The following is a 14758-nucleotide window of genomic DNA, read 5'->3' as shown; positions in this document are numbered from 1 at the left end:
CCTTCTCACCTCCCTGCAGCCATCTCTCAGCCTCCCATCTCATTGCCTGGATGCTTGCTTCTAACTCTGTACATTGCATTTTCTCCTGTGCACCCACCGTGTTGTCATGGAGACTCGGTGGCCCTAGGCTACGAGTGTCCGGTGTCATCGAGTGTGATGGTGTGGTACGTGTATTTGCTCACGCTTTTATTTTGAATTCTTTCCAATGTGACATCTGCTAAAATGTCTCCCTTATAATTTGCTTGGTGATCACAGCCTTCTCATCATTCATTGAGCGCAGGACCTGATCTCACAGAATCTGAAAAGAGCTATGTGGTAAGACGCCTGTTGACTAAGACTGTAGCTTTTCTAAAGAGAGTCCTTACTGGCTTCCAGAGTACAGCCGGAAGTACTGCCTGGTTAATGCTCAGCCACTAGTTACAGGATTATGTGGCTACTGTCGTAGAGAGATGTTAGGCCGCCCCCTTCCCTCTCAACAAAGCAGAGGAATTTAGAGATGCCATTTCTCCTCTGCCTCCATATGGGATTAAATCAATGTCTTAGTGCATGATCGGGGATACATACTTGCATTTCTATCCTGAAGTTATTCTGTTTGTAACAGTTACTCACTAATTGCAGGCTTTTGTGCTGCTACCTTTTTTTTTAATATTCATACTAAATTCCGAATTCTGTATCTTACCTGTTTTCCATGCTTACGCCTGGATCCCTCCTGCACTCCACTACTGGAATATCTATTTTTTTAACCTGGATCTTCAACTCTGTTGTTTCCCTGGACTTATGTGCTTCGTCTGGAATGTTCCATCTCTTCCTCTCTTTCTTTTTTTTGTCCCCATGTTGACTGTTTTATGGGGGTTTCTGGATATCGGGGCCACCTCACAGGAAGCAGTGTGCAATGAGATCATAAACATTGCCGAAAAGTCTGTTCATTACTGCAGCACTGTCTCTCATCCCCTTGACTTTCATCACAAGGTACCCCCTTCTGACAATAAATCATCTTTAATCATTTCTCAGCAACCTCAAGCCCAGCAGCGAAGAGTCACCCCAGACAGGAGTCAAGCCTCACAAGATTTGTAAGTACACGTGGCAAACTGTAATTCTCTCATTTTAGCAGACTGTTGGGCTGAGAAAGTGGGTCATGGACTGGCTGTGAGGCAGCCAGGTGGGGGAATGAGTGACTCACTCCCAGCTTCTCTGAGAATTCCGTGTTTCCCATCAGCCAGTGTGAGAACAGGTGGCAGGTAAATAAAGGTCATGACCTACTGGGTGAGAGACAGGTAAAGAATGAACTGCCCTCCAAGGACAAATGAGGGCTGTGCTGACTGGCTTCCCTCCTAGTGCTGTGGGAATAGAGGAAGGAAATTAATTCTGACTAGAGCTGAGTGAATAGGGTTGATCCATTCATTAAAAACAATATATTGGCTCTGTCTCCTCTTTTAAGCACAGAGGAGTAAACTCCATTCCCAGAGGGAGGGGATTTGGAATAAGCACTGAAAGACAAACTAGAGCAGGGTCTTCCCGGCTAAGGAAACCACATGGGCCAAGGAGGGTTTGGACAACCTCAGAGGTGCCCACGTGGCCGCAGGGTACAGTTCACGGAGGAAACAAAGCTCAAGAAGTAGGTTGGGACCAGGCTGTAGAATCCATGATGCGACTGAAAAAAGTTTGGATTTTGTTCTGCAGTCTCTCAGGAGCCACCAGAGGGTTTGAAGTGAGGAGCATATTGATTCTGTTTTGTTTTCGGGAGATATCTCTGGTAGCGGCGTAGAAGTGGATTTCAGAGGCGGGGGACAAAGATGGTGGTCAGGAGATGTTAATCCAGGCAAGAAGTGATGGGGGCCTGAGGCAGGACAGAGTGGGTGCTCTGTGACCAGGGGCTCATGCAAGGTGACCCAAGGAGATTCCGGGCAGAGCGAGAAGGGAAACGAGGGTAGGTCCTTGGAGAACAACTTTTAAGGCAACAGAGGAGCCACAGGAGACTCGGGAGAGGGTCTAGGAGCGATCCATGTGCAGATTGGAGCAAGCGTGTTCGGTCAGCAGTGCCTCCTGCTCCAGAGCGGCCAAGGCGGGAGGAAATGAGACAGTCCTCCAGGTGTTCTGTTCGGCAACTGGAGAAAATCCCAGGTGACGGCGGAGACAGCAGTTAGAGAGGGGGAGGCAGACGCCTCCTTAGAAAGGGTTGGTAGTCAGGGCCATGGTGGGTGAAGGGGCTCTAGACAGAGGGAATAGCAGGCAGAGAGGAGGTATTTTTAGGGTGCAGAGTCTTAAGTACATTATACCAGAGGAGAGGGGGTTGACAGAGTCAAAAGCTGTGAGAGAGAGCACGGAAGCTAAGGAAACAGCCTAGGGAAGGGAGTTCAACATGACCAGAAGGGACCCTTCCTCCCAGGTGGGAACAGAGCAGGAGGGAGGGGGTCCGGAGACTTCAACCTGAACGGGGCAGCGTGACGAGCCCTGTGCACAGAGAGGCAGAGGCGGTGGGGGACTCCCACCCCAACACCAGCGCTGCCTGGGCGACCCAAGCAGCGAGGCTACAGGACTCTCCCCAGCCGCGCTCCGTAGTCTGGCAGTGGAGCAGGAAGCAGCATCAGGAGTTACTTCCCAGAGCTGAGCAAGGAGGTGAAGGGGAGCAGGCGTTCCTAGGAGGCCAGGTTGGGTGGGAGACAGCAGGCACATACAGAAACAGCGAAGTGTGTTCCTTTGCCAACTGAAATCTGGGGCCTCTCTTGATTCCTCGTTAGAGACCCTCCGGCAGGCAGATCCCCTGCCACAAGACGGACCCATCCAGATAAATATACACAATGGAACTGCCCCGTGGGTTCCAGCAGAGGAGAAGGAGCCTCTTGTTCAGGGCGCTGGCTTCGCTTTCCTGGGTCTAGTCTGTCTTGCCCACACACTGGCGATCACAGCATCTACTGGAAATGGTAGATGTTTGGCTCATGGCAGAGTTCTTCCTGCTACTGTTGTGTTTCAAAATAGTGAGCGAACAGAACTGTGAACTGGTGTGCAGTGGATGCGTCTTAATTATTTGTCAAAGGAATAAGTGAAAACGGAGCTTTTCCTTGTTGCCAAAGCAGATGCCAGACTTCATGCCAGCTTTCTCCAAGGTTGCTGTTAGAACAAGCAGGGCAGCACACCCCAAATCGCCTTAGGCCAACCGCCACCTAAACAAAAACCTTAACCCCCAGGTCACTGGGCTAGGGAAAAAGGCTTTCAAGAGTTTCAGAAAAGTGATATACATATTTTAGAACAATGAATGAAATGTTTGTTGGTGGGTTAAGAAACTCTAGTGTTGCTAAATGGTGAGGCAACTGGAATGTATTTTATATAAAGATGATAATTTTGTAACATATGACAATTGTCTTGGGCCATCCAATGTAAATTACCAGAATATAATGTCTATCTCTGAACTTCAGTAACCTCTGACTATTCTCAATAACCTATATGAATTATCCCATGTTAAGAAAAAGTCTTGGTTAAATTTAAAAGGGGAGGAGGACATCTAGACAAAATCCTCCATTATGGTAACCAAATGAAACTAAGGAAAAGGATTGGTCATGACTTGCTCAGAAGTTCTCCATCCCTGCCAGTTTTAATTTATTATCAGACTAGAGGCCCGGTGCTCAGATTCATACACTGGTGGGGTCCCTTGGCCTGGCCTGTGCCCTCTCACAATCCAGGACCCCTCAGGGGATGTCGGACTGCTGGTTTCTGCCCGATCCCTGCAGGCCAGGCTTGAGGGACCCTACCGGTGCATGTATCCATGCACCAGGCTTCTAGTATGCATATAAGATCTTTGGTTAATCTCTCCCCATCCTCCTCCCTCCCCCTTCCCTCTGAAATTCATCAGTCTGTTCCATGTTTCCATGCCTGTGCATTGAGCATCTGCCCCCTGGTGGTCAGTGCATGTCATAGCTACCGGTTGAACAAACAGACAGTCGCTTAGGCTTTTATATATATAGATAGATGTCGAATGGATCTCCCCCAATGCTAAGTCATTAGAGAAATCGTCAATAAAATACTTTTTCTCTCCACTGATGAGCAGGAAACACTACCTAAATGTTGATTTAACTGAAATGGCTTTTAAAAGGTCCTTATTTAATCCTATCAGTCACTTAATATTCTTTTTTCTCATTGATAGATTTAGCTACCAAGCATTATATAGCTATATACCACAGAACGATGATGAGTTGGAACTCCGAGATGGAGATATTGTTGATGTCATGGAAAAGTGTGACGATGGATGGTTTGTTGGTAAGTGATCTGGTCCCGCTTCTCTTACTAGCCATGTTCTGAGGGAACAACTAGGAGTGATGAACCGTGCAAAAGCCATATTCCCCACAGGGAAGAAGAGCCTTCTCGGTCCCTGGACCACCGTGAGGGCTGGGCACAGTTCATGTTTGCTCTTGAGACTGTGTGGCTGGCAGTAATTAGTGTTGGACCTAAAGCTCAAACATGCCAGCATCAAATGCATGGGAGGGCACTTGTCAAATTCATTAAGTTCTATTTGTATTTCTCTTGTACATGTATCTGTTCTACATTTGGAAATTTCATTTTTTAAAACTCTTATGAAACAACACAAGAAAACCTAGCCGAGCCTAGGTCTCTACCATGAAACTCAAGCCTATGTGTAAACATTTTAAGATCTTATCTACTCCAGCCTTATAATAATTTTAATCAAAGCAATCTGCTTAATTAAAACAAAGGATCCACCTTTATAAAATAGGGGAATAAGTGAAATTCTGTTACAAAGCAGATACTTGCTTGATATACTTTCGTATTGATAGTCTTTCAACAAACAACCCAAAAGCCAAGAATAATCCTCATTTCACCGATTCAAACACTGAGGCCCAAAGAGATTAAGTGCCTAGCCCGAGGCCACCCAGGCAGCGAATCGTTGGGCCGGTGTCTGAACCCCGGCCCACCTGTCCCCAAGCCTCTGTGCTTCTTGTCAGGTATGAGTATGATACTGGGAGTCACCGACTCACTTTCCCTCGGTTTTCCCCTTGTACAATGGCTTTGCCTTTATCTTCTCTCCAAAGACTCTTTCCTCATCTCTCTGCACACACTTACTAAAGCACAGTGATGCCAGGGCTGGGGTAGTGAGAACAGCAAGGTCTCCGCATACTAGCAAACAGGAAGCCAGAAAGACTTGCCGTGGCCTCACCAGCCTCTTGGAAGCCGCCCATCCTCCCAGGGCCCCCAGAAGCCTGCGGGCGCGCTACCTCGAGTGCTGTGTTCAGAGGGAAATCAGATCTGAGAAGTCAGCAGTACACGAGGGCCGCGATTTCCAGCCCGTGTGCCACAGGAACTTTTAAAACATGCAATTCCTGACTACTTAGTCAGGGGCACTGACCTCTTTCCCCTTAGGTTGTCAAATTTAAAAAATGACAACAGCAACACAACAACAGCCGCCTGGTGTAAATGATTCAAAATTATACCTTTTTTTTTTTTTTTTTAGCAAATTAGCAAAAAATATATATTTTAGGTGTGCCACAGAATTTTCGTAATTAGTTTATGTGTGCCATGAGATGAAAAAGGTTGAAAATCGCTGTTCTAAGAAGTTCAGTAGAAACATAATACAAGCCATGTACAAAATAAGTAAAATGAAGCCAGTGAAATGGATTTTAATATATTTTCTTAAACCCAGTGCATTCAAAATGTTATCATTTGAACATGTAACCGGTATAAAAAACTGTGAGCTACTTTACATTCTTCATTCTGTACTGAGCCTTCGAAGTCCGGCCATGTGTCCGGGGCAGCCCGCTCAGTGCGGAGCGGCCGTGCCTCAGTGCTCAGCCGACGCCCGTGGCTGCCGCGCTAGAGCCCAGCTCCCGTGCATACGCGCTGCTAACCTCTGCTCTCCCAGAAGCCCTTATGGTTTTCACCAGAACCTGGGGTGGGGTGAGGGGCACCAGTTCTCTAACGGAGCATCCCGGCAGCTTGGGAAAGGAAATATTTCAGATTCCTCAATTCCTCAAACACTTCCAAAAGTAACCCAATATTCAGACTTCCAATAAAGTAAGCCAGCCAAGCTCCTTCTCCTGGTCCATAGGCAAGGCGCTCACCAGCTCTGGGCCTTCCCACCTTCTTGACCCTCCTCCCCCCACACCCCCAGGGGGTCTTTATCTGAGAAGTTTCTCTTCAGGCAACAGCTCCAAACCACTGGTAGTAGCTGCTTGAAAGGTTGTATTCGACAGGATTCTGAGCCGCATCCAGGCCAACTGGGAAAAGGAAACAGTGCTCAGATTGTGTTGTCTGCTAATGAGAGGGTAATGGTGGCACAGTGTCACACACGCACACACACACGCACATGCACACACACACACACACGCACACACACGCACACGCACATGCACAGCGCCGCTCTAGAGAGAATCCCGAGGGCAGGAACTGGATGGGGATCTGGAGCAGCCCAGGAAGGGCTTTGCTCCCACACCGTGTTCTGCTCCTGGCTCAACAGGAACCCTCATACTGTTGGTCGCAAAGGCTGGGAGTCAGTGTGGGGCTTGGGCAGGCTTAGGAGAGGAATGGGGGGGGTCCTATCCATTGGGCTTTCAGAAACCCTGCGGTTTAGAAATTGTAAATCCCCAGGGTCTTGTGTTGGAGAGAGGTGTCCATTCTTCCAAAACGGAGAAGCATTGGGAAGAGCAGTGGCTGGAGGTCGGAGGCCTGGGTTCAAGTCTGCCCTGATGCTTGCTAAGCTGTGGGGCCTCGGCAATGTCACCTAAGCTCTCTGAAAAGAAAGCTCATCTGAACAGAAAGCAGGAGTGTTAAAACGCCTGCCCTGCTCGCCACCCAGCCTGCGCTGAGCCTGAGTGGGACAAGATAAGGGAAAGCGCTGTGGAAGCCGCACACCACACACCGCACTGCCGGCTGCGGGTGGCTGTCCCGGCCCTCTGCACTCACGCGGCGCGTCTGCTCATTGTCCCGTGTTTTTTACAGGTACTTCAAGAAGGACGAGGCAGTTTGGTACTTTTCCAGGCAACTATGTAAAGCCTTTGTATCTGTAAGAAGATTGAAAACCGCAGAGGTGATTTTCATTGGAGGATGAAGCCTCACCCATAAACTGGTCTCTTGATTTAAAAGTTGAGTCAGTAGGAAAAGTAATACAGTGGATAAAGAACGAAGCAAAAGAGCAGGACAGAGAAGTGTGCTATGTTTGAAACCCGGGCCTGTCTCAGCTTACCGTGTATCAGACAGGCCCGGACCATGCGCTGAGCAGAAAGGAATGAGGCAGATCTGTATTTATTTAGCTGCTCTGGGAGCCTCTCCAGCCCTCCCCTGCGCTCCCCGCCTGAGGTAACCTGACCTGTGGCCACAGAAACGCCTCCTGCTGCTGCCGCCCTCACCTGCCTGAAGCAGCCCTCGGAGCCCCTGGCAGACCCCCAGCCATTCTCCAAAGGCTCCACACAGACCCCGCCCCACCCCAGCCGCCCCGGCCCGCTGATCCCCCAGCACCATCAGCGCCGCTGGCGATCAGTCTGGGCTGCGAGGTCATCCCTAGACGGTGGTGGAGGCCCCGCGCTGGACCTGCCGAGGTTAGTGGGGAAATGGAGGCGAACCTTCGGCGCCCCGAGCATGCACACCCAGCCTGCAGCATTGCCACTGACCCCCTCGTGTCAGACGGAAAGGCACGGGAGGTTTGCCCGTGGGAGCAGGTGCCAGGCAGACAGTTAAATGTGTGTGTCCGAGTGACTTAGGCCAGGAAGCCCTGTGGCTCCTGAGGTCACATGCCCTGTGCTCCTTTCCCGGATCACTGGCTTCCACAGATGTTCCCTTTCAGGGCACAGTTTCATTGATCAGACGCCGTTGCTAATCTTTCTCTTCTGGATTGTTCTTGGCCAGGACAGTTTGGGGTTGATAGGCCTGTTCTCAGGGAGAACCAAGGATGGCGATGCTCAGTGATTCATTTAACACACTCTGATAGACACTGGATGCCGGGCACCAGCAAGCAGAGACTTAGCACATCCCCATAGGAGTTCAAGGGCCACTCAGAAGGGAGTCCCCCAGGGCTGTGAGTCCTGGTGCACCCTGGCCAGGCTTCGCTTCAGAGCAGAGGTGCGGGTGCAGGGCCCTCGGTGTGGGGAAGTGGTTCTGCTGCTCCCAGGAGGACGGAGCTAAGGGGGGAGGCCCCTGCGACACCTGGGTGTTCGGTCACAACTCTGTCCAATTCCAGGATGTTTGTCGGCTCTCTCTGTTAGACCCCTTGGAGAATGAAAGATAGAAATGGCCCATTCCCTGCCTGCTGGGGACTCAGGTGATTGGAGATACATACACACACACACACACACACACACACACACACACACACACACACACAAATACGCACTCAAGAGAGACTGTGAAATGTGCTAAGAAGGGTGTGAGAGAGGAAGAGATGAATTTCCCTGGAGGGATCCTAGAAAGTATTGTATTTCTGTCCCCATGAGCTCACTGTTGAACAACTAGGATGCTGGAAGAAAGGGCACTTTATGACTGAAAATACTTGGAGCTGTTTCCAAGTCTTCAAACTCTCACCCTCTCCACAAATCCACATCCGGCCACAAGTAGGAGTAGCAATTCCGAGTGCCAGAGTGTACAGGAGCCCTGGCCCTCTGCCTGTAGCTCAGAAGTGCCCAGCACCATTGTCCCAACATCTGAGTCTTTATAAGTAAGCAAAGTTTGTCTTCAGTGTCTCTGCCTCCACTTCTGTCTCCACTACTGCTCTTAGGATCCCACCGGCTGCCCACCCCCCATCAGACAGCTACAGCGCCCTCACTTCTCTCCCTGTCCTCTTTTCGAATCTTGCTGGCTGACTTCTTCACACTAAAGTGTAAATGACTGCTACAGGAATGTGTTACCTCTTCCCAGAGACATTTGTTTTTAACTAGAGCAGAGCCTTAATCCCCAGGGAAAAGACTGTAGAACTAATGGTGGGGGTGGGGTGGGGTGGGTGGGGGTGCAGGTGGGTGGAGGAGCCTCCTGGGTAGAAATTCCTTAAGTAAGACTCCTTGCTTTGGAAGGCCCACCCCACCGCCCAGGGCACTGTGATTTGACTCTGAGGGAATAGAGGACAAGTGTGTGTGCACGTGCATTTGGCCAGCAGCATTTCACCCGTTTGGAACTGTAATTCTTGTATTGGCTAATGTGTTTCCCGGTCTTTCTTAGATGCAAACCATTAATATCATGATCTTACCTAATAGTTTTTTGAGGGGTGCTTCTTGATTACGTAGGTAATTGTGAACACCTCTTTAAATACAGCTAGAAAATAAAACCAATTTGTAAAGCCACACTTGCATATGACGCCAGCCTCGCGCATTTGTGTATCAACAGAAACCCAGATATGCCTCACCAGTTTGCCCGTCTCTAATAAAATCATGTGTTCAAATTTGCATCAAACTTCAGCTTCCTATGTATGACCAGACAAGGAACAGGGGTTCCCAATGCTCTTTTGTCTTCAGACATTTAGTATTATAAAATGCCTATTTTTATGCTGAGATGTTTATACAGGTTTATTAATAGCAAGTGCAGCTCACAGGCGGCATGCCTTGCAGACAGTTTTGATATATTAGCCACGCTTCTGGGGAAAGGCAAGCCCCGAACCACTTCTCTTGTGCAGTCTCTCTGGGAAAAGCCAGAGGAGAAAACCATATGCTTAAGTGGGGCTGTAAATATGTACATTTAACTTTGTATAGCCCATGTACCTACTTTGTATAGAAAAATAATTTTAAAAATCTCAACTGAAGGGAGGTAAAATAAGGAAGTCATGAAGTTTTTTGCATTTTTATTTAAGTGAAGGAATTCCAGATAACTCACCGGCAGATTTTTAGCACAAATATAGCCATTGTAAAGTTAAAATTTTTAATAAATAATCATTATTTCTGGGAGAGAACGTAGTAACTATAATCTCAGTTACAGTTTTTTTGGTTTTGAGTTTGTTGGGTTTTTTTTGTTTTCTGTTTGGTTTCTTTCTTTCTTTCTTTGGCAGTTCTAGTTATCTGAAGTAGCATTAAGTCCTATTGCTGGAATAGGTTACTACAAAAAAGAATAAAAGGTTATATTCTGAAAGAATAGTAACTGCCATTATGCATACGCAGTTAATTTAAAGTGCTGCCATTTACATTACACACCGAGAGCACATGCTGTGCAGACACAGTTCTGTGCGTTTATTTTTCCTTATTGCAGTGGGTTGATTTGATAAATAAAGGTGTTGAATTACCACATTTGCTGTACATATTATTTAATAAACTGTATTCAGAACCACGTGGTATCCAGTTGTTCTTACCTTTCATTACTTCCTCCTTTTGCCAACCTTCCCAAAGGAGACTTATATTCACTGCTTCCATTTTTCTTATTCTTCTTTTTCATTCTTGTTATTTCTATTTTTTTATTTGTAGAGACGGGGGGAGAGGGAGAGAGAAACATTGAGATGAGAGCCAAACATCAGTTGGCTGCCTCCTACACACTCCCCACCCAGGGATTGAACCCATAACCCGGACATGTGCCCTGACTGGGAACCGAACTGGTGACCTTTTGGTGCCAGGATGGCACACCGGCTGGGGCTCCTTTTTCATTCTTAATCACTTGCCATCTGGCTCCCACCCCACTCCGTGAAGATACCTCTTCTTCCCTTACTCTCTTCTCAGTAAGTTTCATGACCTTCTTTGAATTATCATTGACCATTTCACCCTTCTTTCTGTATGTTTTTATTTGTTCTGATTACAAAAATAATGCATATGTCTTTTAAAGGAAAAGGAAAACATTATGAAATATGTAAAATGGGTCTTGATTTGCTCCACAAGATAGAGGCACAAGAAATGACACCACACTTGGTTTTTCTAAATCAGATTAAACCTAGAAAGTGAAAGTTCTCCATAATTACAGTTGCCCCCACAGAGGTCACCGGTGCCAACTATCGATGTGTGGTCCTCCAAGCTTTCTCCTCTGCACATAGGACATACCCAAATCTATAAACAAACGCTTTGCATAGTCTTTATCCCCTTAACGGTGGAACTGGGGTAGGTTTCCATAATTCACCAAACCCCTATTGATGATGCAAATGTTTGAAAGTCTCGCCAGCTTTCTACCACAACCAACAATGGTGCATTGAGTACAATTATTGGCTCAAAGAGCAGGAACATTTCGAATCTTGAGATCCTGCCAAATTGCCTTCCCCCAAAAATGCCGATTTTATTCTAGGCCAAGTCCACGGGAGTGTCTGTCTCCCCACCACCCAATTAAAACTAGCTCATTATCCGCTTCTACGAAATGTCCCTTGGTTCGCCTGCCTTTTCTCTGATTGGCCCCTTCTCAGTCCTCTTCCTATCTTCGCTGGGTTCTCAGCTTCTGTTATTTTCTCTCCACACGTGCTCCTTCAGGTCTCAGGTCTCTCACAATGTAATTTGAGGCCAAGGAGTCCATTGTATGAGGGCTCTTTTCAATGAAGAGTGGTAGAAACCTAACACCACGGATCATTCTTGAGTGACATCACTAGGAAGAAGGGAGTTGGAGCTAGCCTCAGGCAGGAACGAATGCAGAGACAAAGTTTCTGTTGGTATGCCCTGACCTGTTTGGCTCAGTGGATAGTGTGTCGGCCTGAGGACTGAATGGTCCCAGGTTCGATTCCAGTCCAGGGCATGTACCTTGGTTGCAGGCACATCACCAATAGGGAGTGTGCAGGAGGCAGTTGAATCGATGTTTCTAACTATCCCTCTCCCTTCCTCTCTGTAAAAAAATCAATAAAATATATATTTTTTAAAAGTTTCTGTTGGCCAAAACCGGTTTGGCTCAGTGGATGGAGCATCGGCCTGCAGACTGAAGGGTCCCAGGTTCTATTCTGGTCGAGGGCATGTACCTTGGTTGCAGGCACATCCCCAGTAGGGGGTGTGCGGGAGGCAGCTGGTCGATGTTTCTCTCTCATCGATGTTTCTAGCTTTCTATCCCTCTCCCTTCCTCTCTGTAAAAAATCAATAAAATACTTTTTAAAAAAAAGTTTCTGTTGGTATTTGTCTTATCCTTGGGGTTGCTGGTCTTGTTTGGCTGCACGTTCACCTGCTGAATGCAGCAGCAGGCAGCCTCGCAGCAGCTCCCACCATTTCTCTGACTCCAGACGAGGCTAAGGCCTTCCTGTTAAGTTCCTACTTGGTGCAGGTAATTGATTGCATGGATTAGCCAAGAAGGTGGTTCAGATTGAGAATATCCAAAAACATTTAAGATGAACCCATAGATGCAAAAGGCCTTGATGAGATTATGAGTGACTGTGTGACAATTCAGTTTGTGATGTCTGTCCTGGAAGATAACCACTCTTCCCTTCACTCAGCCATCAGCAGGAGCAAAATGCTGCCTAGATTGAATCTCTCTGGAAAACTTGTTTTCAAGTGAGATCTGACAAACGGATAAGCATCTGCAAAAGAGCGGTGGATCTGAGAATCCTCTTCAGAGCAGTAGCATAAGTCATGTCGCAACAATTTGAGCGAGAGCTGAACGTACCGAGGTCCATGGATCTCAAAGGACGGTCAGTGGACCCCTTGCAGCCCTCGGACCCTCTCAGGAGACTTGTAAAGTCAAAACTATTTTCACAAAAGTGTTAAGGTGCGTGTGGTGCCAGTTCCCAAGAAAGTCTTCGGCGATCCTCACCTCCAGGACTCACAGCCTGGAGCGGTCCCTTCTGCACTCTGTCAGGGTTGGCCTGCATGACGAACAGATTATGACAGAAGAGAGGGTATGTCGCTTCTGAGTCCAGGTCATAGAAGCCATGTGACTTCTGTCTCTTGCTCTTGGGGAGAAACAGGCTCTAATTTAGAACTTCTGGTGCCAGGTACCTTGTTGTGTTAGAGAAATGTGCTAATGCCTCCCAAAACAAGAGGCATTTGAAAGAACAGTGGGCTGGGAGTCTGAAGACCTGGTTCGAAAGACCCGCTGCCTCAGATTCTTGTTAGGTTGTGAGACCCCGGAAGTGCCGGTTGAGCTCTCTGAGCCTGGGTTTCCTCGTCTGGGAGGAGGAGGTGCCTGGACCACAGTGGAGTTCTGTTAGAAGGAGGAAGAAGTGATGTTTGGAAGGCAACCTGCAAGGCCCACCACAGAGCTCTCCAATTATTCCAGTGCCTCCTGTATACCAGCACCTTCCATGCATCTTCTCGTTGCTCTTGCCAATCCTGTGAGGTAGGTATTCTTGTCTCCATTTACAGGTAGGAGCCTGAGACTCAGGAATTCAGCCTGAGGTATACAGCCAGTAAGTGGGTTCAGTCGGACTCCAAGGCCAGTTCTTTCCATTCATCACACTCTACTGCCTCCAGGGGACCACAGCGGGGACAAGTCTGCAAGCATGACTTCATGGAATACGAATAGCGATAACCGTTTGATAAACACCTACTATGTGCTTGAACATCGAAAGTTCAATAAAAGATGTATGTCCCTCCCCAGTCTAATGTCAGAGCCGAGACAGCAGCAGTGGCATAGAAGGAATCTTCATGTACCCCTGCCGATTCCATGTCATCCTATTCTTTACCACTCACAAGCCTCTCTGGTCCAGCCCCTGCCTGTACTTCCCACCCCCACACTAGCCCTTCAGTGCCTGCACTGCGGCTCCCATATGTGGTGTCATGGATCCGCAGAGCTCCTAGGCCACCAAGAACCTTGTGCTCCATGTTTTCTGTGTCAGTTAAGAATAACTTCAACCGCAAGAGCACGTGGCCCAACAAGTGACAGCTTATGTGACACAGATGTCCCGTTTCACAAAAGAGAAGGCAGGCGTCTGGGTTAGCATTTCTGACTCCCCTGTCCTTTCCCAATTATGAGCTGACTACTACCATGGCAACTCCAAGCATACGTCCTCATACAACTGCTTCTGAAGGCAGGAAGCGGGGAGCAACCCAGGACTTGGCAATACCTACTCATCTCTACATCATTACTGTAGTGAGTCCACGGTGTTCACGGTATGGATGCACCGAGGCATACCCAGCAGCTCCCTCTTGTTGACAGAGTGTTTTCAATATTGTGCAATTAGGCACAGTTCTCTGATGGACAACCTTTTACATACTCTTAGTACGTTAAGTGCCTACTTTTTTTCTAGAATAAATTCCTAGAATGTAGTGGGGTGGAGAGTCTGACCTTGCCACGTGATTTGCAAATGAGGGGAGAGGCTACTGTGAGTGTGTGTTTAATTTTCTAATTTACACTATAGAGTGATTCCCCTCCTTCCCCTCCCTCCCCCGTCAAGTTTTTACCCTGTGGGTACTGGAGTGTTTATTTCATCTATTAAAATGTTATGTTTCTAAAAAAAAAAAAAAAAATCCTAAAAGTGGAATTGTTAGATCAAAGGTTATGATGTATACTTTTTAAAATATATATATTTTTATTGATTCCAGAGAGGAAGGGAGAGGGACAGAGAGAGAGAGAAACATCAATGATGAGAGAGAATCATTGATCGGCTGCCTCCTGCATGCCCGGAAAATTGAACCGTGATCTTCTGGTTCATAGGTTGACGCTAAACCACTGAGCCACTCCAGCCGGGCGTGATGTATACCTTTGACAGCTACATAGTGTCACACAGCTGTTGACAAGATGGGTCAGGTCTTTCTTGGAGGTCACCTTGGATGTGTGCTTTCCTGTCTGTGGCCAAGACTTCATCATCGTAGGCTCTCCCGCAACCGACACCTCTTCCTGAAATTCCTTCCTCTGTGACAAAACGCTTCCCACTCACCAAGTGAGTGTGGAGTTAGAGGTGCCCTCATCATCTTCCGCTTGGGAGTCCAGTTGTAGATGAACGGGCTTAAGTTTC

General features: G+C 47.7%; 1 protein-coding gene across 1 annotated transcript in view; it reads left to right on the top strand.

Annotated features, from left to right (window-relative positions):
* The window catches only part of SORBS1 (sorbin and SH3 domain containing 1), a 217063-nt gene extending 208789 nt beyond the window's left edge, over positions 1–8274 (top strand). The window contains exons 26-28 of the mRNA XM_054728616.1: positions 880–1070; positions 4139–4251; positions 6943–8274. Of these exons, the coding sequence (XP_054584591.1) occupies positions 880–1070; positions 4139–4251; positions 6943–7010 (372 nt within the window). The 3' untranslated portion in view covers positions 7011–8274. The remainder of the gene's footprint in view (positions 1–879; positions 1071–4138; positions 4252–6942) is intronic.
* Positions 8275–14758: the final 6484 nt, after the last annotated feature.

The sequence above is a fragment of the Eptesicus fuscus genome, chromosome 17, assembly GCF_027574615.1.
Source record: "Eptesicus fuscus isolate TK198812 chromosome 17, DD_ASM_mEF_20220401, whole genome shotgun sequence".
Taxonomy (NCBI): domain Eukaryota; kingdom Metazoa; phylum Chordata; class Mammalia; order Chiroptera; family Vespertilionidae; genus Eptesicus; species Eptesicus fuscus.
This window is presented reverse-complemented; position numbering and strand designations above follow the sequence as displayed.